This window comes from Melospiza georgiana, chromosome 12 (assembly GCF_028018845.1).
Source record: "Melospiza georgiana isolate bMelGeo1 chromosome 12, bMelGeo1.pri, whole genome shotgun sequence".
NCBI lineage: Eukaryota > Metazoa > Chordata > Aves > Passeriformes > Passerellidae > Melospiza > Melospiza georgiana.
The window spans coordinates 15,337,723-15,365,590 of NC_080441.1; the positions used below are offsets into that span (position 1 = coordinate 15,337,723).

The following is a 27,868-nucleotide window of genomic DNA, read 5'->3' on the forward strand; positions in this document are numbered from 1 at the left end:
TTACTGGCTCTGCTGCTGAAACCAGAGGCTCCAAAGCCACTGTGTGGATTTCAGTCCTTGATTAATGCATTTGGCTTCCTGCTTTCAGTCAGTAGAAATGAAACATTGACAACTTATTTTAGATGAAGCTGTTCCCATTCAGAACACTCTTGGATCTTGTTGCCCACCCTCCCTAATCACATTTGCAGGAAGTCCATGTATTTTAAGCTGCAGTCAGTTCCTCTCTGCCCAGCCCACCTCCTTACATTTATAGAGCCTCCCCCAGCCCACACTAGTCCATGGAAAGCATTGGCTGTGCTCACACTCGCCCTGCCTGCAGCCACTGATGCTTCCTGAGCCTTCCTTGGGGCTGGTCTGAGGTGTCTGGAGCTGTTCTAGCCCAGCTATGGGTAGGACAGAGCTTGGTGCACGTTGCCCATGGCCCATTCCTGCCTGTCCTTTGTGTGGCTGGGTGCCCAGAAGGAGCCCGAGAGGTGGGTGTGAGAGAGTTTTGGGCAAGGACATGGCCTCAGCAGCTTGGTTTCATACTTGCCTCAGTTTCAGGCATTTCAGAAATGGGGGTGTCACTGAGCCAGTCTCTTTGGGTCACCAAAGTCTCCTTTCTTTATTAGACTTCGAACCTGCTTTTGCTAACCTAAGAAATATGATTGTGTTTGGACTTGGACTTTCAGAAGCTTATTGATAAAGAGCCTTGGGCTTATGTAATTGTTCCCTAACACAGTTCAGTCATGATGACCCCTGTTAACTTTAAAAATGGCCCCTGTTAGCCATGGTAGTTTCCAGGGCAATTATTTAGGAGAGGAAGCATCACTCTGGCAGATGTGAGGGGGATGGTGCTGAGCAGGTGGGATAATGTCAGTGTGTGGCTTCCTGAAGCTGGAGAAGGAAATGAGGGGAATGCTGCTGCTGGAGTCAGCTCTCTCTTCGCTGGGTGAGATTTGCACTTGGGCTGTTAGCTGTGGAGTGTTGATCACAGATTTGAGGGAGATTATATTGCCTTGGAGTAGGTGCCTGATGCTTGTTTGTGATGTGTGGGAGAGTGAGCAAGTTGTCTTGGCATGAACTCTGTGCTGGTGCCAAGGGCTTGCTGAAAGCAGATTGTCTGTCAGCTCACTCCTGAGTACTCGTCTGGAAATTCCAGGGCTCTGTGGATGCACTTTTGCATTGTCAGCCACCTGCCAGCACAAAGCCAGAGGTGCAGCAATCCTAATATTTATTTGTGAAGCACTGCTTGGGATGGAATGGAATGGAATGGAATGGAATGGAATGGAATGGAATGGGATGGGATGGGATGGGATGGGATGGAATGGAATGGAATAGAATAGAATAGAATAGAATAGAATAGAATAGAACAGAATAGAATAGAATAGAATAGAATAGAATAGAATAGAATAGAATCAGTTGGAGGGGGCCTCCTACAATGATCATCCAGCCAACTGCCTGGCCCACTCAGGGCTGACCCAAAATTAAAGCATGAGGTTATGGGCGTTGTCCAAATGCCTCTTAAACACCGACATGCTTGAGGCACCGAGCACCTCTCTAGGTGGGCTGTTCCCGTGTTTGACCACCCTCTGGCTGAACAAATGCTTCCTGAGGCCCAGTGCAAGCCTTCCCCGGCACGGCTTTGAGCCGATCCCTCATGTGCTGTCGCTGGGCACCGGGAGGAGAGCTCGGCACTCCCTCCGCACCCCGGGCAGCTCTCGGGAGCCTCGAGTGTCCCCTCCGCGGTGCCGGGCCCGGGCGGTGCTGACGGGACAGCTCCCGGGGCTGCGGGCGGCTCCGGCCGCGCTCGGGGCTCCGGGAACGGCCCCGGTGCCGCCGCCCGGCCCCGCTCACCGGCACGGAGCGGTGCCACAGCCCGGGGCTGCCGGGCCTGGGGCTCCTCTGGGCTGACCAGGCGCTGCCCTCACCATCAGGGCTTCACCCGTGCTTCTCCCTAAGCTCTGCCCCTGCAGGTGAGTGAGTGTTTGTACATTGAAACTGCGAGCAGCAAGGTAAGGGAGAGAAAAACTGCCACTGTGCCTTCATGCTGGGTTCAGGAAAGCCATAATGTGAGCTAATCCAGATTATTTCTATGCAGAACGTGGCAATAAATAGCCTGCTGCCAGCAGCTATCCCTGAGCCGTGTGGGAACCCGCCAGTGCAGCGAGAGGCTGCTGCCACTGCCCTGTCCCTGTCCTGGCAGAGCCTGCTGCTCACACAGCAGCTGTGGGCTGTGCCATGTGGCCCTGGCTGCTCAGCTTTCCACCAGGCTCCCGGGAAGCAGTGAGTGGGAAGGTCATTCAAAATCTGTGCTAACTCAAGGTGAGCGTGTAGCCCACTCCAAAAAACTCCAGGCTTCCCAGCACAGTTGTCCTTGGGCTCTCTACAGTGGTCACCTTCTTCTTGCATCAGCAGTATTGGGTGCTGACCCCAACACTGTCCCTGCTGCAGTGCTCACAGGCTGTCCTTCAGCAGCACCAGCAGTCACAGCTCAGTGACACCGAGAAACCTCCTGCATTTTTGGAGCTCTTGATGCTAAACAAGAGTTGGAAGTGATCCAGTTTGTCTCACCTGCTGGAGCCAGGCATGGAGCAGTGTGCTGACATTCAACACCAGGAGTGTCTGGAAAGGCTGAGATGTGGGCAAGGGAAAGCTCTGCTTTGCCCCTGGTGTCCTTCCCAAGGCTGGCTTGGCTCCTTCATGGAGAACTCATGAAAGGCTCTGGAGCCAATGGTGACAGCCATACTGCAGCAGGAGGCCTTTGGCACCACGGCAGAAGTGGCTCTTGAAATTGTCTGTTTCTAGGGATTTGGAGTAACATTCTTCTGTTATGAATGGAAGCTCTCGAGGATCTTGGCATGTGTCTGGGAGTTGTCAAAGAGCTTCTGTCCCACATATGTTCTCGCAGCGTTGGGGAACTGAGCTGACACTTCTCACGTGGTGCCTCATCCTCTCCCCAGGGCAAAGGATGTGCACTGGAGTGTCTCCCAGGCTGCTGATGCTCAGCTTAAAATATTGGTGCTGCTGTGGGTAGGAGCTGGGACAGGCATAGGGACAGATCTTGATGCAAATGAGGGTGAGGTCTGTAACTTTTCCTCCTGTCCCGTTGGGGTGACTCTGGTGTCTCCATATGGGGGCTGCAGATGTGCCTGAGGAGGAGAGTGAGCTGGGCAGCCCTGGACTCTGGGAGAGGCCCCTGCAGAGTGGAGAATGGATGCTCTGGGCTCCATGGTGCTCCTGAGTGCCCTGCTCTGCAGCCTGAATGCTGAAGGGTTCGTGGCCAGGGTGGCTGTGTGTGCCCAGCTGGTGACAAATGCTGAATGAATGAGGGCAGGGGCAGAGCTGCCAGCAGGGCAATGAGAAATGTGGGAGACTGGGCTGGGGGAGCTGCTGGGAATCACTTGGCCCATCCATCTGCCCTTTGCAGATAGCCATGGCGTGCTTTAATTTTTGCTGGTGTACCCTTAACTTTTCTTTCTCAATATGGATGTGTCTCCTACCTAGCACAAAAGGGCAGAGTGTTCTGAACTTTTTTGCAGTGGCCTTTGCATGTTATAAAACTGTGCCCTGTGACTTTTCTTGTCTAGACTAATCCCAATCTTCCAGACGTTTCTCCAAAGCTTTTTGATGATCTTGCTGATCTCCCATGGCCTCTCTCAGTTGGCCCAAACCTTTTGGGGAATGAACTGGTTCTCTGGACAACAGTAAAATTACTTGGTGTGTCTTTATGAGCTGAAAGGGGAGTAATTACTTCGTGTGTAAGCTGGCCTTTCACACATCCTGCTGTAGTTGCCTTTTTTTGTGGCAATGATATGCTGGCTCACGTTCAGTTTGTACTCACCTGTAGCCCTCGTGACCCTTGTGGCAGAACTGCTGCTGTCTCTTCTTCTGTGGCCTCTTTGTGCAGTTTTTTTGCCTCCCAATGCCTTACAGTCCTGCCCATCATCTCCTAACCCTTTTCCCAGTCTGTCAGGAGCATGTCAAGCTCCCATCCTGGCCTCTGAAGTGCTGGGGTGCCACGTGCAGATTTTGAAACGTACTCTGCTCTGTCATTTAGGTCATTCATGGAAAAGCAGAGCAGCAGCAGCAGCAGGGCAGACCTTTGTGAAACCCTACATGTCCATCTCAGTGTAACTGTGAGCTATCTATCACTGTTCACCAGCTCTGTGATGGACCTGGGAAGTGCCCCACAGTGCTGTGGGACCTGGAAACCTCTGCCTGTGCCCTGCAAGGGTAACCTGTGGTGGGACCTGCAGGCTTGGGGATGCTCTTGAGGGGCCGCACAAGCACATCAGTCCAGTTGTGCTGCAGCTTCTCTGCTCCCCAGGGTTTCCTGTGGCTTTCTGCAGTGGTGGGATGGGGCCGGGTGAGAGCTGGGGTTACTGCCCAGCTGAGAAGATGCCAGGTGAGGGGTGGGTCTGGCAGGTGCTGCTGCCTGAGAGCTGAGCACCAGCCTGAGCTGCTGGAAAGGTTTGGAGCTCAGCTGGAGAAAGGAAGGCAGAAGTTTCTCATGCTGCTTGCTGGGTACATGTTTGTTCTGGGGTGCATGGGCTGGCTCTCAGCAAAGTACAGTGGGGTCAGATGGTGAGCAGAGCTGCACAAGGCTGGAGGCTGCAATGGGACATCCTGTCTGCTGGCTGCTGGAAGGAAATCATCCATCCGTGCCAGCTGGGTGCTTTGAGGTCTCCATCTGTCCTGGCTCTGAACCTCGTGGGACACAGAGCCACAGCATGAGTGTGCTGAGCTGGGGCTCGGTGCCCCAGGGCAGGAGGCTGGGCCCCGTGAAGGGTCCAACACGGAGCAGGCTGGCTGCTGGCAGCTCCTCGGCCGCCTGCCAGGGGAGGTGTGGATCCGGCTTGTCTGGCTGGTGTGAGATGCCTGAATATGCATCTGCCAGAGAGGCTTCCAGAGGATCCCACCCGCCCAGGTTTCCATGGAGAGCGTCTCTTTGTTGAGGAGGAAGCGTCTGGCAGACAGTGTGGCCGTGGAAATACCTATGGAGCATTTGTTTTGCAGAGCACATGAATACCATCCCCACGAGCTAGCAGCCTCACTTCCTCTGCTCACCCACCCGCGGCCTGGCACAGCGACCTGGGATGCCTGCGGCGTCTTTGTGCTCCCAGTTTCTCACTGAGCGCCCGTGTGAGCATTCCCAGTTTGGCTGAGCCCGCCCAGCCCAGCCTGGTTTCATTTCTGGTTTCATTTCTGGTTGGCAGGCTCAGCTCCTGGCAGGCAGCAGCCCGTCCTCGCCGGGGGACACGTTTGGCTTCCCTGCTGGAGGCAGCAGTGACAGCGCTGGAGGCGGCAAAACCGGGAAAGTTTTGCTCCCACCTCCCATGGGATGTGAAGGGAATTGCTTCCCTGAACCAAGTGTCCTTTCTCTGGTCTCTCAGTTCTTTCTCGTGCTTTGGATGAGCAAGAAGCTCAAGAGCTGTTGAGGCAGCAGGCAGCAATGCAAGGCACATGCAGCAGCCCACAGTGGAAGGGATTCAGCTTGGGCTTTTATGGCAGTCTGTCAGCATTAAATTAAGGGTAAATTCCCATCCTAAATGTTATGTTAACATGAAGTTACATCAGAAAGCACAGAGCACAGAGCAGCAATATGAGGGTATCAGATGTGTTACAGGGGTATTGTAATTATCCCAAATCAGGCATTTGAAACCCAGGGAATTTCAGATATAGGGTTTGCATCATCTTTTGGGTTTGTAATTGAAAAAAAATACTAACATAGAAAGGCTTAGAAGCATGTCACTGAGATTGTTTGGGTGCCTTTATTCTGTGCTGTGGGGATATGTGCAGATGGAGGCAAAGGGTCTTTAAAAAATGATGGAACCAAATGTGGAATTACAAATGTTAAAACACCGTGAGCTGTATTTGAGTGTTAAGGCTTTGTGGCTCTCCAGAGTAACATTAGGGCTGCTGGGCCTTGACTGTGCATCTCCATATCTGGACATATTTGGCTATCACTTCTGCAACTCACCTCTGTGCCTCATATTTGTAAAGCTCATAATTGGAGACAGTTTTTAGTCCTGTAGCATCATTTTGTTTAAGTTAAGAATGTGTATTTAATTCTATCTTAGCTTAGGGGTTCTTTTGTCTTCAGATTTCCTTGTTTTTTCAGATCTGGATGAGGATTAAACAAAAACCCAGAGGAATATCATCATAGCATAATTCTGAGGAGCTGTAGCAAGAAGCAGTTTTTTGGCTGTGCTTTGCAAAGAGAGATTCCTCATTGTGTCAGGACAGGATGGTTACAGTGGGCGTGCGGAAGCTCCACGGATGCAAAGTGGGCTGTGAATTCAGCCCTGTGCCTGGTGTGCACAGCCCAGCTGGGCAGCTGTGTGGTGGCACTCCCTGGTGCCATGAAATTGCTTTCCTGGAGGAGCTGGTGCAGCAGCAGTGCCCATGGCAGCATGTGGCTGCAGCCATGAGGAAGCTCTGGAGCTGGGAAATCAGCTGGTGAGCCACCCCTGGCAGGGCTGTGGTGCTCCTGCAGACAGAAAATGATGACAGATCAGTTGAAATGGCTCTGCAGGGAGCACTGGATGCACTGTCATAAAGACTGGAAGCTGCCTGTAGCTTCCAGTCATACAAATTAGATATGACAGTCATTAATAATTAGCTCTATCCTAACCTGTGGTACCTGAAGGAACCTAAGCAGAAGATTTACACTGGGCAGTTTGCCTTCCAGCAATGTCAGTGATGGGTCTGAGGCACCTCTGAGACCCTGCTTGGGAGCACAGCTCTGGGGGGGTCCCAGGCCAGCCCTGCTCCCCTGGGATGGGGCTGCCAGGCCAAGGTCAGCTCCCTGCTGAAGGAGGAGCATTGCAGCAGGGAATGTGAGATGAATGATGGTTTTCTTCCAGAGCTGCAGGCAGAGCAGGGCAGCCAAGGCTGTGCTGCAGAGGCAGCTCCAGCAGGGGTGGGCAGAGCTGAGCTGGGGTCTCTGGGTGCCTCAGCTGTTTTTCTGCCCCTTGACTCAGCTTTTACTTCTCAGGCTTTGGCACCTGTTTGGAGGATAACGCAGCAGTGTCGTGCCCCTGCTGGGGAGTTTCTGTCGCTGCCTGGTGGGGCAGGAGGGGGTGAAGGGGAGTGATGTGCAAAGTTGTAGTGCCCTCCTTGTCTGGCATCACCTGCATTCCCTTGGCAGGCTCTGGAGAGGTGCCTGCATGCCCAGCCCTGCCAGGCCTTGCTGCTTGGGTGGGCTGAATGCAGTAAATATGATTTCCTGAGATGAGTGTTTCTGTTTACTGTGTTACCCTGATTTCTGAGGCTGCCAAGATATTTGGGTGTATCAGGAGGGCAGGCACAGCATGGGCCCATTCCCTTAATGACCAGCAGTGAGTTGCCTGCACATGTGCAGTACAGATTTGAGACACCTTCTGTGGGGGGTTTTGGTTGTGTTTTGTTTGCTTTGTTTGCATGGGGGTTTTTGTGGGTTTCTGTTTGTCCGTCTGGGAGATTTGGGGGTGGGGGGTTTGGTTGGTTTCTTTTTTTGGGTGGTGATGGGGTGTTTTTCCTGCGGATTTTCCTCATTGGATGAGGTGTTCTCTATTTGTGGAATCCCTGCCCAACTGAACCTCCACCAGAGCTGCAAACTCCCATCTGCATACAGCCCTTATTTTGTGCTCCAATAATTTCTAGGCAACTCTGCTCCCCTCTGAGCCTGGGAGAGCTCTGCCGGGTGGGCATGTCAGGATGCCCTGGGGCAGAGCGGAGGTGCCTCACTCACTCACCGCCGCCGCCGCGTCTCCCAGCGTGAGCACATGTGGCTGAGACGGGAGCGGTGAGCATCCCCCGAGCCACCCTTCCCGCGGGGACCCGGCCGCGGATCCGCCCGCCGGGGAGCGGCACTGCCGGGGCTGATGCTGCGGTGATGGGAGCGCCGTGCGGGCTCCCCGTGCCCGGCTCCCCCGGGAGCGGCGGGGCGGCGGGGGCAGCCCGGGCGGGGGGCGCTCACTGCGCTTACATAAGCCCGAAATGCGCCAGGCCGTGCTGGGAGGCGAAGGGCAGAGCGCTGAGGATCCACAGAGCCTCCAGCGAGGGCTCCCTGGCACAGGAGCTCGGCTCGCTGACACATCCGCGGCTCCCCATCTGCGGTGCCCTCCCTTCCCCCGGGGCTGCCACAGCTGCTCCTCCTGGTGCTGCCAGCCCGGCCGGGACCGGGAGCGCAGCTCTGACTCCGGGCCTGCCGGGCACGGAGCGGCTGGGACTGAGGGCAGTGCCCACAAGCGGGTGGGAAGGAGGGAGGGCAGTGCCCACAGGCGGGTGGTAGGGAGGGCAGTGCCCACAAGAGGATGGGAAGAAGGGCAGATGTCCACAAACAGGTGGCAGGGAGGGCAGATGCCCACAAGTGGGTGGGAAGGAGGGAGGGCAGATGCCCACAAGAGGGTGAGAAGGAGGGCAGATGCCCACAAGCAGCTGGGAGGGAGGCAGATGATGCCCACAAGTGCTCTGTCTGTTCCCCTCCTGCCCGCCCAGCACCCGTGTCCTCCTGGGCTCTCCCTGCTTTGCCCAGTGGAGGGGGAAGCTGATGGGACTGTGCTGGTGGGTGAGATGAGAGCCTGGCCAGGACGTGTGGGTGCGGTTTGCCAGTGTAGGCTGCCCCAACAGGGGAGCAGTGCTGTGCTGAAGGCCAAGCACGGAGCACAGGCAGCTCCAGCTCAGCCAGGGGAGGAGAGGTGCCAGGGGAATCTTGTGCAGGGGCTGTGCTTGGCACCAGTGGTGTCCAAAGAGCTCCTTATGGGGAGGGACACAGCACTGTCTGCTTGTCTTGGCACCCACACTCTGGGCAGCCCCTGAGCACTGGGGACAGGCTCTGCAGGCATGGGCAGACCGTGTGTGTGTGCCTGCACATGCTCTGCTTGTTCTGCCCCCTTTTGCCTGCTCCCAGAGCCACCTGCCTGGCTGCTGGCAGAGCCAATGAGCACCCATGGGTGGGAGGCTCAGCCAGAGATCCTGGCTCCTTCTGCACTGCACGGCTTCAACTCTTCCAGAGCAAGTCTGCTGTTAATTCCCTCCATCTCTCCACAGTATCAGCAGTCACCTCCGGGCTGGGCCGCTGGCAGGCAGGCAGCAGCAGGCAGCTGGGAGGCTGTGAGGAGCTGGTGCCACCTCTCCCTGCGTCCGACTCACCTAGCACAAGGTGTGGCTGGGCACCCCTGACTGCCGTCTCTTCTGCTCCGTCCGTTCCTGGTGGGCAAATCAGAGCCTTGGTGTGATGGGGCTGCTCTGAGACCTTGCCCCAGGAGCTTCAGGCCTGGATGTTGGTGCTGTTTCTCCCGGACAATGTGGCTGATACTCTGGAGAAGCCCTCTCTTCCCCCCTGTTCTCCAAGTGCCTGAGCTGGTGGCCAGCTGGGACCTGCGTCTCACCCTCTGGGTGCTGAGCTTTGCCTCGATGGTTGTGCAGATGGAGGGCCAGGTCTACTCGCCCACCGTCAACACGCACTACGGGAAGTTACGAGGAGTGCGCGTGCCGCTGCCCAGTGAGATCCTGGGGCCCGTGGACCAGTACCTGGGGGTTCCTTATGCCGCTCCCCCTGTCGGGGAGAAGAGATTCATGCCCCCCGAGCCACCACCATCCTGGTCGGGCATCAGGAACGCTACCCACTTCTCACCAGTCTGCCCCCAGAACATCCACAACGCCGTTCCCGAGATCATGCTGCCCATCTGGTTTACCTCCAATTTGGATATCGTGGCCACGTACATCCAGGACCCCAACGAGGACTGTCTGTACCTCAACATCTACATCCCCACGGAGGATGGTGAGTCCCCACTGGGGTGACCGCAGGAGAGCGAGGGGGGGGTCACTCCACCCCTCCCCAGCAGTGGTTGGTCTCACCTGGGTGTTGTGTTTGAAGCATGTGGTTGTGGACCCCGCAGCATGCTGTCTGTTTGTGGAAAGCTTTCTCTGGCCACGCAGCTTGCCCTCTTGCCCTCAGCTGCCATCTCTGTGTCGCGTGCTCCTGCTCCTCCACGCCTCCCGGTCCCACCCCTCCACCTCCATGGCATCGTCACGGGTTCCTCCTCTCTTGTATTGCTAAATCTGAATCCGACTCTCTGACCGCAGATCCACAGAGTGACAAGCTGATTTGTGCTCCCCACAGGCGCCGAGTGCCAGGTTCTGTCTTGAGTTGGTTCGAGTTCGTCCTTCCTCCCTGCTTCCCACCCTCCCCAGGTCCATGCGCTAGTTGTGGGCGTGGGCTGCGGCTGGGAGGAACACTCTCTGCCTCTCCCTGGGAAGATGCTCCGGCAAGAAAGGGGCCACAGAGCCCTTTTCTGGGCCCTGGTACGGATGGGAGGTCGGGGTGCACCGGCAGACACATCGCTTGGCTGCTCCTCCGTGCGCGGTGGGCCGGCGGCAGAGCGATGAGCCTGGCGTGCTGGGGACGCACGGGGCACGCTCCTGTTGGGGTGCGGCTGAGCGGCGCTGGGTGCCTCCTCGTCTAACCTTTTCCTTTGTAGGGGATCCCGGCTGAACTGTAAGTAGAGGGCAGAGGAGGCAGCGCCTGCCCGCACGCCCGTCCAGCCTCACCGCAACAGGAGCCCCCGGGGATTTTCAGCGGGCCAGAAGGGACCCACAGTGGGTCTGCTGCACACAGCAGAGCAGCCTGGCGGGTCGGTGGCTTCTCCCAGGCTGCCTGGCTCCGCTCCTCTGTCTCTGGGGCCCACGGGATGCATCGTGCCTTCCTTCTCGCCCAGCACGGCTGGCCCAGAGTTTTCCTCCCATGGCGACGCTCCCTCCCCACCTCCCGCGGTCCCGGGGGCGGTGGGAGGGTGGCAGCGTGGTTGTGATTGCATGCCCACTCCCATCAGTGGAGCCTCCTGTTATTTTGTAGTCTTTTATTCATTTTACAGTAAAACGGATTTCCAAGGAATGCACCCGAAAGCCCAACAAGAAAATATGTAGGAAAGGAGGTATGTAGCAAGCCGACCGGCAGAGAGGCACAGAGAGGAAAGAGAGAGAGAGTGAGAGAGTGAGAGGGTGCCTGGCTGGCCCCCGGCCTGCAGCACTCCTCCAGCACCTCTCTGTGCTGCCACCCGGACTGTGGACCCTCCAAGCAGCCCCCCTGCCACTCCCTGCTTCCCACTGGGAACAGCCCCATGGATGCTCCAGCCAGCTGGGGTCAGGTCATGAGGATGCTCATGGTGCTCCAGGCCTTTCAGAACAGCTTCTCCTGGGCTGAGCCTGCACTGCCGCCTTCATCCCACTGGCACTGACAGCCTCCCTGTCCCTGGCCATGAGGGGTAGCCTCTGATGGCAGGCAGCACTGAAATACATCCCTCAGGTTGGGTTACCCCATTGGGGGGTGTAGGGACCTGCTCAGGGAAGGACCTGTGTGATGGGGCACTGCAGTCCATCCTGGGCTGAGCTTTTCCCCCATTGAATCCCTGATCATTTTGCATCCAGAGCTCCCTGGTTAAAAGCATAAAGCCTGTCCTGGCTGTGTAAATGCTGCAGATTCTGCCCTGAGCCTTGTGCCTGCCAAGGCTGCTCCCCACTGCTCACATCCCCATGCCAGTGCCAGTCCTGCCAGTGAGGATTTGGTCTCCAGCCCATGGCACAGCAGCCTCCCTGAGCCCACAGCAGCCCTAGCTGCCCCACGGGGAGCCAAGCACCTCCAGTTCAGACATGTCTGCTTTGCCTTGCCTCCACTGACCTTCCCCCATTGCCCCTAAATGATCCTGTATTCCCAACCAGTGACATGCACAAGGGAGTAGAGACATAGAAATGATATCTGGCTCAGCCCCGTGTCAGACACAATGCCTCACCCACCCCTCCACACAGCCCCGTGCAGGCAGGGAGAGCTGAGGGCTCTGTGCATCCCAAGATGAACGTGTGGACAGTCAGGCAGCCAAGCTCTTCTGAAAGGCTCAGTACAGGGCTCCTGCCCAGCACAGGCTGCTGTCCTGGGTGTCCTGCAGCAGCAGCAGCAGCAGCAGCAGCATCCCTGCATCCCAGCCTCTGTCTCCCTGCACCCCTGGGTTTGGCGGGGCCAGTGCAGCTGGGCTTGGAGGTTTGGGGAGCGCTTTCCTTCCAGCCGTTTCCCCCAGTTCTGTTGTTTGGTTTCTTTGCTTTGCTTTTCCTGTTGCTGTCCTGGCTATTCACACGGCATCTCTCTGAGTGCCAAGGCTGCCCCTGAAAGGGCTGGCGCATTAGGGAGTCTGTGCACGCTGCCTCCGGAGCCGGCTGTGCCAGTGATCACCAGCCACTTCAAAGCGCTTCCTCTCCCGGCCCTCCCACCGGCTGCCAGCCCCCGCCGCCCCCAGCCCTGCACCAGGGGAGCGGGCTCCAGGTTACTGCCAGGCAAGGGGTGGTACAAGGCACGGCAGAGCACCTTGGCCGTGCTCCTCTCCCGGGTTTCCCTCCCCGCGGGCTCTGCTCACCGGCAGGGTTCCTCTGCAGCCCGTCTGCGGTTGTTGCCTCTGGTCACGTCCCAGGGAGCTGGTGGGGGACATTCCCCTTGCCCCCACTGGCCTCTGTGGACTCATGGACCAGCAGATGCCCAGTGCCAGAATTAAAGCGCCCAGACACTGGCACTTCCCTCCAGCTCTGGCCAGGCTCTGGTAGCTGTTGGCTTGAATTAATTGAGTCACTTGTGATGAAACACAGAAGCTCCCACACTCCTCATTGTGTATCCTGGGTTAGTAATGCTTGGGGAGAGGGTAATGTACCTGCAGTGCTGATTTCCTCAGGTTGAACATTTGAACGTTGACTCATTCTGGAATAATCATGATTACTATTTCTAAGGCCACAGACGAGCAGTGATAAGCTCTCCTGTCACAGAACAGTATTTTGGTGGCTGAAAATGCCTCAGCTCCCACCTTCCTGGAGTTTTCATGACTTCTGCCACCCCTAAGCTCTGTGTATTTCAGAACAGACAAAGGACTGAGAATTTATCAGTCATGCTTGTTTATCTCTGGGACAGAAAAACATCCCTGTTTCCCTGCCCAGTTGTCCACAGTCATTTCCTCTATGGAAATTTTCTAAATGCCAGTCTCCTCCATACACATTGGTCCCTTCTCTGGTAGCAGTACAGGGCAGCAGTGCTCTGAGAGCAGCTAGCCATGCATGGTGCCAGGGGAGCTGACAGCACTGAGGCTCATTTGGGGCTCAGATTTTGCTGCAAAAATAGTGCTGCCCACCCAAAGACCATGTACACAGACACACAGACACACACCCTGGGAGCACAGTACCTATGTGCAAAATGCAGCTCTGCCCCATGCTTTGTGCTGCCAACACTTCCAGCCTTTTTTTGGCTGTGGAAGATGCCAAGATGATTTTTCCTTCCCTTCCTCACCAGCCTGGGCAATCCTTGCTGCAGGGCATGAGGAGGTGGATGTCATTTTTGGAGGGGAAAAATGTTGTTGCCCTGCACTTTGCAGCTCTTCCTGGTTCTCATTAGCAAATGCCCAAATCTCTCTGGCTGGGATGCGGAGAGTCTGTGACATTGCAGAGACAAATGTGCAGGTCCGGCCTCTTCCTGTGCTGTGTGAGGGTGGCTGGAGCTCCCAGCAGCTCCTGGGCTCAGGAAGCTCTTTGGCAGCTTCTCTGCTGCTCTCCAAGAAGCTGACTTGCCTAAGTACCAGCTGAGGCTTCCCTCCAGCTGCACGAATTCTGCAGTGCTTCCTTGCTGGAAGCTTCTTCCCAGCCCCCTCGGAGCTGCTGCTCTGCAGGGCTGGCTGTGGGCAGACCACCGCCCTGGGGCTCTGTTCCACCCCGGCAGGAGCGATTTGCCAAGGTGAGGGTCGCTGTTTGTGCTGCGGGGGCAGCAGAGCGTGAGGAGATGCAGTGCTTTTACTGAGTCCACCCGGGGACGGAGAGAGCTCCTCTGCACCAGTCAGGGCAGGGAGGGGCAGGGCAGCACCGAGGTGTGCTGCAGTCAGTCCTGGAGCAAGGGCTGATGGCACAGGTCCCAGCTGAGCTGTGGGGTTGTGCAGCAGCAGGTTCAAGAGCTGCACCGTTCCTGGCCCTGTCCCTTGTCACTCCCAGAGATGCTGTGGCTGGCAGCAGGTGTCCCTTTGGGTGCTTGCAGCCATCAGAGGCTCTGCTCCCTGCAGCAGCGTGGCTGCTTTGCAGCAGTGGGTGCCCCACGGAGATCCCACTGAGGAGAGGGTGCTGGAGCTGTCTGTGGGTGCCCTGAACAGACATTTGGAACTGCAAAGGTGTCATCTCAGGCTCCTGCTCTTCTCTTATCCACACCATGCTGAGAATGAGGGCTCTGAGAACTGAGGCTCCTTACCCTGCTTTATCTCTGTTTGCACTGGTGTCCGTGCTGCTGGTATGGTTTACTTAAGATAGAATAAATCCAGCATGGATGCCCCTGTTTCAGGCAAAGTGATTTTTTTTTAAGTTGAACTTAAATCTTCCTAGTGGCTCAGATAAGAGCTCTGCATCCTTCCTATCTGCCTGGAAAATGTCACTTTGCAGTCAGCTTAAAGTGAAGTGGCAGACAACAGACATTCACTTCCTGGGTTAGTGGAGGGTGTTTTTGATGAGTAAGGAGAAGAAGAGCCATGAGCCCTTTCCAGCTGTGAATCCACAGCCTTAAACCCATCCTCATGAGAGTGGGTGCTGCAGGGCTCTGTGTGGTGGCTTTTCTTAGAGCAGAGGAAGATCTCCTGGGCTGGGTGTCCCTGAACATGGCAGGAGCAGTGGAGAGTGTTACTGGCTGGGGGAAGTGAAGCTGTGATTGCTCTCACGAGCTGAGGGGCATTGGTGGGTGGTGCTGGAGGTGAGCACTGCAGCAAGGGGCAAAAAGCCCCTTGGTCACACTTGGTCACAACAGTGGGTGTTGGCCATAACCACCCTGGCGCCTTCCTGCTGATGGGGGAGGCTTGTGCTTTGCATCTGCCACACGCACATGCCACTGCTGTTCCCCTTCCCTGGCCTGCATCACTGCACTCCTGCTTTGCTCAGCTTCCAAGTGCTGCTTTCTGCCATCTCTTCCAAGGTGCCTGAAGCTCAGGTTGCTGGAGGCTTGTCCCAGCCATCCCAAAGCTCTGCAGCAGCAGTCTCCAGCTGGATCCCTCCCTGCTCAGCTAGGACAGTTGCTCAGGTCACAGAGATGTTGTCCACTGCCCTCTTTTACAGCCTGACCAGTCCTCATAGCTGATTCCTCCATTCTCATCTGCACAGAGACTTCTGTCCCTGAAGGAGACCAGGCTGGAGGGCTGCAGCCTGGCCAGTCCCAGGGCTTTAACAGCACCAGGGCCTTTGGCAGTGGAAAATTATCTCCAGCTGCCTGTGGTCTGCTTCTCAACTCTGAAGCACAGTGTGGATCACATCACTGGCTGTTGTCTTCATTAGAGAAAAATCCCCATCCCTTAGAAGTACCAAGAGGTTGGTGCACAGCACTGGTTAGCAAATACTGCATGAGCACTTTGTCATTTAAGTGCTTTCTGGGCTTGCAGCTCTTCCTAATGAAGACACAGCAGGTCAAGCTTGCAGCTCCTGCAAAGAGCCTGAGTGGCTGCACATGCCCAGCCAAGTGTGTGGCTGGGCTGGGCTGGGCTGGGCTGTGCTGGGCTGGGCTGGGCAGGCAGTGTGGGGAGGAGGCAGCAGGAAGGGGGAGATGCTGGGGCTGAGGTGCTGGGGCAGGAGATGACAGGCATGGTGGAAAGAGAAGGATGTGAGATGCTCAGAGGATGGCTGGGTGGTGAAGCAGGAGGGGAAGGGGTGAGACTGGAGCATGGTGGGGAAAATCAGAACAGCACGTGAGACAGCTGATCCATCCCTGCCCTTGGCAGGAGCAGCTCTCCCTCACCTCTTTCTGGCAGTGTGTTCCACCTGGTCTTAAACACCTCCCCAGGCCACCTCTTCCAGTGCTTCTCTGCCCTTTCTGCCAGAAAGGTTTCCTTCTCATCCTGCCTCCTGTAGCCCCAGGGCTGCCTGAGAGGGACTTGTTGTTCCACCTCACAGTGTTCTTTCATGTGTTGGGATGCTGCTGCAGCTCCCATCGTGCCTCTGCTCCCAGCATTCATGTGACCCAGCCTTCTGTGAACTTTTCGTGCCTGCTGGGTTTTTTGAGGTTTCTGGTTGCTGCTCCTCCAGGCTTTCTCCAGCAGGTCATGGCTGCTAAAGGCATTCTACAAGCCTCTCACCCTGATGGAGCTGCCTCACAGCCATTTCAGATCTCTTCTTCCCCCATCACAGATGCCTTGTAAATTCAAATCCTGTCCCACTCCATGCTGCTACCTCTGTTATCCACCTCCCGTGTCACCTGCAGAATGCCACTCCCAGACTGACAGTGAGCATGGCTCCCCACTTTTGTCTTTCTGACCAGTTTTGTGCATTTAGTCCTGTAGTTCCCTGCAGCCACAGGCCTGCCCCTTGCAGGTGGGAGCTTTGCTGGGGGCTGTGAAAGCCCTTGCTGGGGCAATGGGAGCTGTTGGTGGTGGCAGCAGGACCCTGGGGTCAGCCGGGTGCCTGGCAGGGTGTCAGAGCCCCTTGTCTCAGGGGAAGGTCCCTGGGCAGTGCAGGCTCTGTGTGGGTGAGTCCTGCCTGGGGGAAGCCCTGCTGTGTCCCCAGAGGTCACCATCACCTGGGGAACCTTTTGTAGCAGGCATTAGGGAGCAGAGGACTCGCAGGTATTGATCTGCAGTTCTAAGAGGATGAGAACACCCAGCCTGTTACTGAGATTCAGAGCTCCAGAGCACAGGGGTGGCACCACTTGCCTTTGTGTCTACACAGGCATGCAGTCCTTTGCAGGAGTGGGGTTTTGGCACAGGTTTTTCAGCACCCCTGCTCCCTGCCAGCCCACAGGCCACCTCTCTGCAGTGTGGGGAGTGCCAGGCTCACTGCAAGCCATCCACAGCAGCAATCCACATGGGGCTGCTGGGCTGGCCCATGCCCCAGCTCTGCAGGGTGGTGAAGGGACACAGAACATCTGTAAGGCATTCAGGATGTTACAGAAACTCATATGTTTAGCATTCTGCCTTGGTCAGGTCAAGCTGACTGGTGCCTTTGAAATCCTCAGTGAAACATGGAACATGTCTTGTAAGGAGGGAGTTGGTGCAGGATGGAGCCAGGCAGCTCAGGGGAGCAGCTGTCATGAGGGATCCCTGCGTGCTGTGGGGTCTCATGCAGTGGTGCCAGTGGTTTGTGGCACAACAAGGAGCCACACACGTGTGGGGGTGATGGGCAGGGACCTGCCTGGGGGTCAGTGGCCATGCAGGGCAGCCCTTGGTGTGAGCCCTGCACAGGACAGCTGTCCCCAGGGGCAGCAGGGCTGGGAGCAGGGCTGGGTGCTAGCAGAGGGAGCCTTGCTGCAGCTGAGGGTGCATGAGCAGGTGGGGCCAGGCTGGGGTGCAGGAGGACCAACAAGTGCTTTGAGAGACTCATCCACCACCAGCGCTGATGCTGTCACAGCCCCACTCGCGCCTTCCCTCCACCCCAGCCCTCCCCAGGGAGGATCTGGGAAGGGGCCTGGGTGAAGCAGCATCCTGGCACACTCCTGGGGCAGCGCTGCCCGTGCCCAGCACTGCCCTGGCTCTGGGAGAGGTGCAGTGTGAGTAGCCAGCAGTGCTGTGGGGCACAGGTGTGGCCTCACTGTCTCTGCTATCATGCTATTTTTGAATTCTCTTTTTTTTTTTTTTTTTTGTGTTCTTTTCTTCTTTCTTTCTTTCTTTTTTTTTTTTTTTTGTTGTTTTGTTTTTATTTCCTTTTCGTTTTCCTTTTTGTTCTGTCTCCTCGTGTTTGGTCCCTAGGAGCCAGCGCTAAGAAACAGGGCGAGGACTTAGCGGATAATGACGGTGATGAAGACGAAGGTATTTCTGTGCTCGAGGCTGCCACTGCATGACACGCAAAGCAAAGCACAGCAGCTCCGTGTGCCGCCATCCGCTGCCACCCCCAGGGAGCCCTGTGTGTGTCTGTCTGCCGTGCCAGGCAGCGGCGCGGGGTGGGGGGCAGGCTGGCCGGCTGTGCAGGGCACCCAGCACCTTCCCCTCCTCCTGACGGGGGGAAGCTCAAGGGGTTTTTCCGCTTTAGGAGGAGTTTGCTCCTGCTCAGTTGGAGCCAGGGCAGGGAGGAAGCATGGCAGCTTGGGAGGAGAGAAGCCCTCGGGCACCTGGGCCCATTTCACCCTGAGCCCACAGGTCACATCCCACCTCCAGCCTCATCCCTCCAGAGTCAGTGACATGCATCTGAGCAGCCTCCCCATCCACCCCTGCCTGGCCCTGCTGTGGCTGTGCCAGCAGCCTGAACACTTGGCACCCAAAGGGCATCTGGCCATGCACAGGAGACCCAGGGTCCACTTGGTTTCTGTCAACTTCTCTCCTTCCTCACCCTGTGAAAGTGAGCACCAGCCAAGACAGAGCAAGTGGCCTTTCAAGCAGATGTGATTCTAGACATATGCCAGAACTAAGCAAGCTGCAGAATAGGCTATTTTTAGTAAAACAGGGTGGTTTGTCTGCAGGTTATGGAGTCAGCGTGTTTGGCTGCAGAGATGTGATGAGGAGGTAGGAGGAAGGGTTGGCCAGGGTACAGCCCTCATGTGCTGAGGACAGTAAAGCCTCATGGTGTGCAGAAGGCCCTGGGCAGCTCGAACAAGACCTGGCAGATGGCATTTAGGATCTGGGAAATAGATGAAAAACTTTTTCCTTGGCAGTACCAAACCCCTGTTGTTTACTCCAGCTAACCTGTGCCCCATGATCTCTTGTACCGGGGCGTAAACTGGCGTTCAGCCTAAGGGACTCCCCTGTGCTCAATCCACACACACCAAAATGTGCTGCAGCAGTTCAGAGCTGTTTATTTCCTGGTAATCTCTGCACATTGCTGCCATTCTGCTGTGAGGAGGGCCCTTTGTATGTCAGGGAGTGGGTGCAGGATGGAGAGAAGACACGGGCACTGATGTTCCTGCCCCTCACATTTCAAGTAGGTGGTCCTGGGAAAAATTGTCCTGGTGTAGCTGTGCCACACAGGCAGTGTCTGTCCTGGAGGAGCTGCAAGCACTTTTTGCTCCCTTGGTTTGTGCATTTGTCTGACTACATTCTGGCAATAGGAGAAGAGCCAGCACAGGTTTCAGGTTTGGCATAGCCTCATTCTCCTGGAGGGAAGAGGTTTTCTGTATGGAAGGCCACCTTTAGCCATGCTGTGGGCCACGGCTGGAGGTGACAATGGCCACAGGTACCCGTCAGCCTGGCCTGCAGCCCACTGCAATGGGCTAGGGAGGATTGGACATGTGCAGGGGCTCAGTGGGTGTGAGGGAGCACAAACAGCCCAGTGGGCACTGGCATTGGTGTGGCTGTGCCCCACGGGTCCCAGTCCTGGTGGGACAGGGCTGTGCTGCACCGCTCAGGGAGGCAGGCAGGGAGCAGCAGCTGCCTGGGGCAGCTGAGGCCAGGCAGGCACTGCCAGCCCACCTGGGCAAGGTGCTGGGTGTGAGTGAGCACAAGGCAGGACAAAGTCCATGGGTCTGGGTGGCCAGCCCAGGACAGGGCTGGGCAGTGCAGGCATGTGGGACCTGGCCATGTCTCCAGGGCGGGTGCAACTGCCTGTCCGTGTGACATGGGCAGCATGCTCCAGGAGGTTATTCCCTGTGGCCATGGCTCCCTGAGGGATCACCAGCCAGTGGGGCAGGATGTCCCCTGGGCAGGAGAGGTCAAGAGAGGGAGCGTGGCTGCTCCCAGTCCCCCAGGCTCCCACCGTCCTTCCTCCCCGGCCCTCGGGGTCCCATTGCCCATCCTCACTCCATGCCTCATGCCCTGTCCTCGTCCAGACTCCATGCTCACCTCCCTGACACACACACGTGCATCCACTGTCTGCCTCATCACCATGTCTGTGTCTGGGCACTGGGGTGCCGGGGTTACAACCAGACAGGTCCCTGCCTTCCCAGGGGAATGGGAAGGGGCAGTGGGAGAGTGAGACACTGGAGCACACATCAGTGGCCCCCCTCTAGGTCCTGCACACCCCCATCCCTGCCCCCCTCCGCAATGCCAGCTTCCAGGAGCCACGGAGTGCTCGGGTCCAGCCAAAGACAGGACACGGGGCTGCATCCTGGGGCTGGACTCTGCAGCTCCCACCCACAGCAGAGCTGACCTGGCTCCCAGCCCAGCTCCAGGGAAGAGCAGCAGGGTCCAGCCAGCATCCCTCCCTCACCTGCTCAGACCCCTGAGGGGACAGCGGTGCGGGGACAGAGCAGCAACAGCGGCCGGCAGGGTTGGTTCAGTGGTGTTTGCCTTTGGAGCTCCATGCTGTGGCCCCCAGGAGAGCTCTGCCTTTGGCTCCCAAGCCCCCTCCGTGGTCCTGGCAGCTGGCATTGCCCTTGTCCTTGGTCTGCCTGTCGGGCAGGGTGCTGCGGCCGTGGCTGCGGGCTGTGTGTAACCTGCTCTCCTTGCAGACATCCGGGACAGCGGCGCCAAGCCGGTGATGGTCTACATCCACGGGGGCTCCTACATGGAGGGCACGGGGAACATGATAGACGGCAGCATCCTGGCCAGCTACGGCAACGTGATCGTCATCACCCTCAACTACCGCGTCGGAGTGCTCGGTACGAGCTGGCGGAGGGACAGCCCCGGTGCCTGCCCGGACGGCGGCGGAGGGGCGGCGGGGATGCGCTGCGGGCACTGCCCCTGCCCCTGCCCTGGCAGTGCCCAGTGCCACGTGGCACAGCCCCAGCACACGGGCACAGCCCAGCCCGCGGCCTGGCACCGGCTGCCCCCCGGCTCATGTACACAAACTGGCGCAACTGAAAGCAAATATTGGTTTGTGGTTAAATGAATAATAAATGTGTTTACCCAGCATCTCCTCCTGAGAGGGCTCAGACGGGTGAGGTGCCAGCGGGTGCTGCCGGGCTGTCCCGGGGACCTGGCAGCTCTCCCTCCCTGGGCACAGGCAGCCGCTTGTGCTGCTGGTACCCCGTCATGGGGTGGCATGGCTGGCTGCAGTGGGCACCACAGAAGGCGCCAGGTGCCATGCAGGGGAGGGTGGCAGTGCTGTGTCCAAAAGCACTGGTGACTTGAGATGCAAAATGAGGACAGAGGGTCAAAAGGCAGTGCAGTCCCCTGGCTGAAGCAGCAGAAACCCCCAGGGGCTGAGACACAGGAGGTTTGTGTGGAACACCACTGCCACTTCCCTTGCCAGCGTGAGAACAAGGGGTGTAGAGCTTTGGGGACAGCTCCTTTCCAAGCCAGGCTGCTGGCTCTCTTCCTGGCCATCCAGCCTAGCATGATGCTCTCTCTTGGGCTCCTGCCACCACCCTGCCTGGTACCTGGGGCAGCACATTCCTCTCATGGCCTCCAGAGCCCACAGTTTCATGTGGAAGATGATAGTTAACCTATTCAAAACCTTTTAATGTTAAAAGTCCTAAAATGGATAGGTGCAAAGATAAGACACATGAATCACAATATGACATTAGACTCAAGTGGTGCCTTCATCATTTCCATTGAGGTGATGCACCACACCCAGCCAGACCCCCTCCAGGTGCCAGCACACCCTTGGGGCCACTCCCTGCGTGCTGGGGTTACCTGCCTGGATTTTACCTCGGGCCTCTCAGGTTTTGGCTTCCTGCTTAAAGTCAAAGCAAACGAAAGAGTGATAACTTATCTTGGGTGTTTCCTGTGCTATTGAAAGCATTTCTCGCCTTTTTCCCCACTGAGAGCCTTTGTGTTTTAAGCTGAAGTTGGTTCCTCTCTGCCCAGCGCACCTGACACTTACAGAGCCTCCCCCAGACCACAGTGGTCCATGGGAAGCACTGGCTGTGCTCACACTAGCCCTCCCTGCAGCCACTGATGCTTTCTGAGCTTTCCTTGGGGCTGGTGTGAGATGTCTGGAGCTGTTCTAGCTCGGGTGGTGGTGTGGGTAGGACAGAGCTTTGTTCTCTTTACCCTGTCCCTGCTGGTTGTTGGCCAAAGAGGCTCCCCGAGGTCCGCAGCTGCTCTCTCAGCCTTTCACCTCTCTGTGCTCTGCAGAGGCTGGGGGGAGCTCAGTGGTGTCCCTGCTCCAGCTCAGAACTCACGAAACTCTCATGGTGGGATAGGGTCCCAGAGAACACAGGGTCCCCTGCCCTGGGTCTGGGGAAAGGGGGTGGGAAACCAGGACTTTCCCAGTTTCCTCATCCTTAACCGGGCTCCCCTTGGCCCTCAGGGTTCCTGAGCACGGGGGACCAGGCTGCCAAGGGCAATTACGGGCTGCTGGACCAGATCCAGGCGCTGCGCTGGGTCAGCGAGAACATCGCCTTCTTCGGGGGGGACCCGCTGCGCATCACCGTGTTCGGCTCGGGCATCGGCGCCTCCTGCGTCAGCCTGCTCACCCTGTCCCACCACTCGGAAGGTAGGTGTCACCCTGTCACCCTGTCCTGTCAGCCTGCTCACCCTGTCCCACCACTCGGAAGGTAGGTGCCACCCTGCTCACCCTGTCACCCTGCTGACCCTGTCCCACCACTCGGAGGGTAGGTGTCACCCTGTCACCCTGTCACCCTGCTCACCCTGTCCCACCACTTGGAGGGTAGGTGTCACCCTGTCACCCTGTCCTGTCAGCCTGCTCACCCTGTCCCACCACTCGGAAGGTAGGTGTCACCCTGTCACCCTGTCAGCCTGCTCACCCTGTCACCCTGCTCACCCTGTCCCACCACTCGGAGGGTAGGTGTCAGCCCTGCCTGAGGTTGCTGCAGCTGCAGATTCTGGTTTAAACCCAGAAAAGAGTAATAAACATAATCCTATTCATACTGGCCCTATCACTGACCCTAAGCATCCTCCTAACTGCACTAAACTTTTGACTCGCCCAAATAAAACCTGACTCAGAAAAACCGTCCCCATAGGAATGCGGATTCGACCCCCTGGGATCTGCTCAATCTGCTTCTTCCCAGTAGCCATTCTCTTCCTCCTGCTCGACTTAGAAATCGCCCTACTCCTCCTGCTACCATGAGCCACCCAACTACCATTTCCTACCACCACCCTAACCTGAACCTCCTCACTTACCCTCCTCCTTAACTTAGGACTGGTGTACGAATGAATTCAAGGCGGATTAGAATGAGCAGAATAACAAAAAGTTAGTCTAACTAAGACTGTTGATTTCAGCTCAACAAATTACAGCTCCCACCCTGTAACTTTCTTTATGTCCTACCTCCACCTAAGCTTCTGCTCAGCCTTCGCCCTGCTGGTGCTAACCCAGGGAGGGGAGCCCACCCAGGTCCTGCTGCCCAGCCCAACAAAGCCAGGGCTGCTTTCTGATCACTGGTGAGAGCCTGGACCAGGACTGGGAGGCAAAACCTTCTCATCCAGGGCAGAAAGAGGCCAGTGGCAGAGCATGTGGGAGACAGGGATGGAGTGGGTGCTCCCTGTGCACAAAGCTGCACCCAGGGCCAGCCCCTTGGCATGGGGAGAGGTGGGGACCCCACACCAGGACAGGGATGCTGGGCCATCCCCTGCAATGGGATCCTCAGAGAGCACAGCAGCCCTCGGTTGCTTCCAGGGGCAGGAGGGGTCCTGCCCTGGTGCTCAGGAGTTCCTAGTGCAGTGTGGAGGGGGTGCAGGGCATCATGCAGGGCACTGGGAACAGGGATCTCAGTGCTAGGGGAGGTATTTATACTGGAATAGAGGGGAAGGAAATGTATTTATACTGGAATAGAGGGGAAGGAAAGGTATTTATACTGGAATAGAGGGAAAGACAGAGCACCCCAGACATCCCTCCTGAGCCTGGGAGGGGTGGAGAGCCCTGTGTTGGGAGACTGGCAGAGCTGGAAGTGCTGCACCTAGCCAAACACAGGTGGAAGTAATATGATTAATATCTGTAAATATAGCAGAGTGTTTACTCTAAATAAAGAAGGGAATTATTTATGCTAAAAGTCTGTGCTGGAATAAGAGCAAATGCATGTAAACCACCTGCAAAGACATTTACATCAAGCACTGAGGGGGAGAAAAATTAACTGTGAGACTGGAGGTGTTTTTGATGAATTTCCTAAAGGAAATTCTAGGAGCAAAGCCTGAACTGGATATGGCTCACAGGGGAGCAGCCTGCCAGGGACCTGCTCATGATCTTTATATGAGGGTGCAGCCATCTTGCTGTGTCCCCAGTGTGGTGCTGAGGAGAAAAGGACATGTGTGAGCAGCAGACACGGGTGTGAGTCTGCCCTTCAGAGGCACACAGCAAATTGCACTCGAAGCTGAAGAGCTGCTGCCCTGCTCAACAGCCTGGGAATCACCCAGCAATGGAGACCTCCAGAACCTCAGCAGGGCTGATGGCTGATGATGGGGAGTCTTTTACAGGCTGAAAGCTCCTGCAGAAAGAAAAAGTGTTTTCTCTGCCCATATTGAGTGTGAAAGGCTGCAGAGGGAACACTATGTGTGATGCATTCTCAGTGCTTCTAAGGGTACTCCCTTCCATCACAGGAGTGCAGGAGTGTGTGTGCTTGGCTGCCCAGGTGGCCCCAGCCTCTTGCAGGGGTCCAGGCTGGAGCAGCATGGAGAGAGGCTGAGGGTGGATTGGAGGGGCTGCTCCTCCTTGTGACTTTCCAGCCATGAGAAATAGTCCTGCCAGTATGTGCACTTCTCAGGTGATGCTGCAGTTAATGCCACTACGCCCTGCATGTGCTGCATCCTGTGCTGCCCCTTGCAGCCCCAGTGCCCCTGGTGTGCCCCCTGCACTCACTGCTGGGGCAGGGGAGCTGCTGCTGGCTGTAAATTCTGTGGGGCAGGAGGGGAGTGCCCAGTGCTGCAGCCAGTGTCCCATAAAGCCAAATAGCCATACAAAAACCTCCAAAAATTCCCTGTACCAGAGCACCCACATCCCCAGGGATGGGTAGCTGGCTCTGGAGCACGGTGTGGGAGCAGTGCTAAGTTGCAGCCTGCAGAATAGGTGGGTTTGTTTTTACTGCATCAAAATAAAACATCTAGTGATCACAAGCTATTAATGAAGCTGCTGATTTGTGCCTGCTCTGCCAGGTGCTGCAAGCGGCAGACACTGGAGGCTTGGTACAGCACATGTTGGGTCTGGCTGCTGGGGAAATCCACAGCTCCCTGCCAGCCTCAGGCCCTGTAGGGTCACTCTGATTCCTATCAGTGACCAAAGTGCTGTTTTTCTGCCCAGCCAGCCATACCAGGGCAGGAGCAGTCTGTGCCAGGCAAGCTTTTAAGCTTTGCCCCATCTCCTTCTCCATGGGGGCTTCTGCCCTTTGCTGCCATCCCTCCAGATCTCAGCTGGACAAGGCACCCAGCACCCTGCTCTGAGCAGGGCTTGGCCCAGACGCCCCCTGAAGTGTTTTCAGTCTCAGCTACTGGGCAAAGCAAAGAGGAATTGAGGAGCTGGCAGCAGCTGGTGGCAGTGTGCAGTTCCAGCCACCCTCTGGCAGAGCCCTGGCCCCACCATTGACTCCACCATGCTGTGGCAGCCAGTCCTGCAGGAGGCTGGGTGTGTTGGGACGCTCACCAGGGAGGGGAGCAGGAAGGAAAGGCAGAAATTCCCCTTCTGTCTGGCCTCAGCAGGCTGCAGAGGTGCAGTGTGGAGTGCTGGGTGCTGCTGCCTCCCTGGGGTGCTGGTCAGGCTTCACTCAGGAGCTGGCACGGAGCAGGAGGACACAACAGGTCCAGGCTCTCACAGAGCCCTGGGTCAGGCTGTGGCCATGCAGAGACAGGGCAGAGGGGCTCCAGCAGGGACAGGACCAGCTGACAGTGACATCAGCTGCCCTGGCAGTGGTGGGCAGGGCCAGAGCCCAGCCTGGTGGGTCTGTCTGGGAAGTGATGCTGCTGGCAGAGTGCAATGGCTGCTGCTGGGACAGCATCTCCAGGGAGCCAGGAAACCCCATCCTGCCTCCTTGGCACGTGGATGGTGGCGCAGAGCAAGCAAAGCCATGGCCAGTCTCCAGCCTGTAGGCTGGGTATGGCTTTCTAGGGCACCAGGAGGTGACAAACAGAGCTTGTGACTTCTCTTTGTCCCAGTGCATGGGACTGTACGTCAGGTACTTGGCAGAGCGAGGACTGTGCGTGCAGACAAGAGCTATGGACATGGTGGCTGGGAGCCAGGAGCCTCTGAACGCTTCTGTTGCAGGAAGGTGCTGCTCTGCTTCCCTGCAGAGTGGCACAGCCCTGGTTGCACAGGGGTTCTCTGCATTTCAGGGTGCCAGGGGCAGCCCCATGGGCACCACACTGCTGTGCCAGTTCAGGGGTCACCTGGAACAGCCCCTCATGGAAAGCAAGTGCTGGGGTCTGGCAGGGGTGCAGGCAGCACTTGGGGTGCAAAGAGGGCTGGTCAGAGAGCAGGGACCCCTGGGTGCACCCCGGACTGGCTGCCTTTCACGGCCCAGAGGCTCTGCTTCCTCACCACCCTTTGTATTCTGAGCACAAGCACCATTGACATGGGACTGGAGCGAAGCCACGCATTTCTCTGCCTGGGCCAGGGCCTTTGTGGCCTCGTTTTCCAGGGCGAAAGTCCACTCCCTCTGTGTTCCTGGTGGCAGAAAGGCCCTCTTTGTGCATCTGGCAGCGTGCTCCTGCAGGGCCGGATTGGCACTGAGCAGCCCCAGCTGGGCAGGAAGCAGCAGGGAGGGGGCGGAGGGGGACTCTGACAAAGCCGTGGGGTGGGACAGGCAGGGTTAAGTGTCCCCAAGCAGGCATTAACCCTCCCACTGCTGCCAGCCCACAGCCTGGCTCCTCAGCGAGGCAGGTGCCAACCTGGGCTGGAGGATGGTGCTGAGCCCAGGTAAGACATCCTTGGGGTGGCTGGGGTGGCACAGGCTGCTTGGCAAGGCCAGGCTGTGGTGCAACCATGGCCCCTCTTCTCCCCACACCAGGACAGGGATGCTGGGTCACCCCTGCAATGGGATCCTCAGGGAGCACAGCAGCCCTTGGTTGCTTCCAGGAGCACCCACCTGCATTCGCAGCTGCCATCCTGCCATCCCCACAGCAGCCCAGAGCTGAGCCCCCTGTGTGAGCCCAGCTCAGCAGGCAGCACAGCTCAGGGACACGGTGTGGGCTGCCGTGCTGGCTCCTTGCAGGGGTACAAGAGCATCAATGCCTTCTCCATGCTGCATCCTGCATGTTGGAACCCTGCTGAGAGCTTCCTCCACTCCGTGCCTGTGTTGCAGGTCTCTTCCAGAGAGCCATCATTCAGAGCGGCTCCGCGCTCTCCAGCTGGGCAGTGAATTACCAGCCTGTGAAGTACACCAGCATGCTGGCTGACAAGGTGGGCTGCAACGTGCTGGACACCGTGGACATGGTGGACTGCCTGCGGCAGAAGAGTGCCAAGGAGCTGGTAGAGCAGGACATCCAGCCAGCCCGCTACCACGTGGCCTTTGGGCCAGTCATTGATGGGGACGTGATCCCGGATGACCCAGAGATCCTGATGGAGCAGGGCGAGTTCCTCAACTATGATATCATGCTGGGGGTCAACCAGGGTGAAGGGCTGAAGTTTGTGGAGGGTGTGGTGGACCCCGAGGACGGCGTCTCAGGCAGTGACTTTGACTACTCAGTCTCCAACTTTGTAGACAACCTGTACGGCTACCCTGAGGGCAAGGACACCTTGAGGGAGACCATCAAGTTCATGTACACGGACTGGGCCGACCGGGACAACCCCGAGACGCGGCGCAAGACTCTGGTGGCCCTCTTCACTGACCACCAGTGGGTAGAGCCCTCGGTGGTGACAGCCGACCTGCACGCCCGCTACGGCTCCCCCACCTACTTCTACGCCTTCTACCACCACTGCCAGAGCCTGATGAAGCCTGCATGGTCCGACGCAGCCCACGGGGATGAGGTGCCTTATGTGTTTGGGATCCCCATGATTGGCCCCACAGACCTCTTTCCCTGCAACTTCTCCAAGAACGACGTCATGCTCAGCGCCGTGGTCATGACCTACTGGACCAACTTTGCCAAGACAGGGTGAGTGGGGATGGGTGCCGTGCCGCGGGGGTCTGCACTCACTGCAGCTGCACTCCCTGGGGCTGTGCTGTTGGGGG

General features: G+C 57.3%; 1 protein-coding gene across 4 annotated transcripts in view; it reads left to right on the top strand.

Moving 5' to 3' along the window:
• Nucleotides 1-27,868, top strand: part of NLGN3 (neuroligin 3) — a 40,793-nt gene that overhangs the window by 9,895 nt on the left and 3,030 nt on the right. For 2 of the 4 annotated variants that reach the window (XM_058032347.1, XM_058032346.1), the window contains exons 2-7: nt 9,016-9,748; nt 10,842-10,901; nt 17,694-17,753; nt 20,324-20,473; nt 22,069-22,254; nt 27,002-27,791. In XM_058032347.1, coding sequence (XP_057888330.1) covers nt 9,271-9,748; nt 10,842-10,901; nt 17,694-17,753; nt 20,324-20,473; nt 22,069-22,254; nt 27,002-27,791 — 1,724 coding nt within the window. In that variant the 5' untranslated portion in view covers nt 9,016-9,270. The remainder of the gene's footprint in view (nt 1-9,015; nt 9,749-10,841; nt 10,902-17,693; nt 17,754-20,323; nt 20,474-22,068; nt 22,255-27,001; nt 27,792-27,868) is intronic. The other 2 variants (XM_058032348.1, XM_058032349.1) reach the window with 2 other exon arrangements.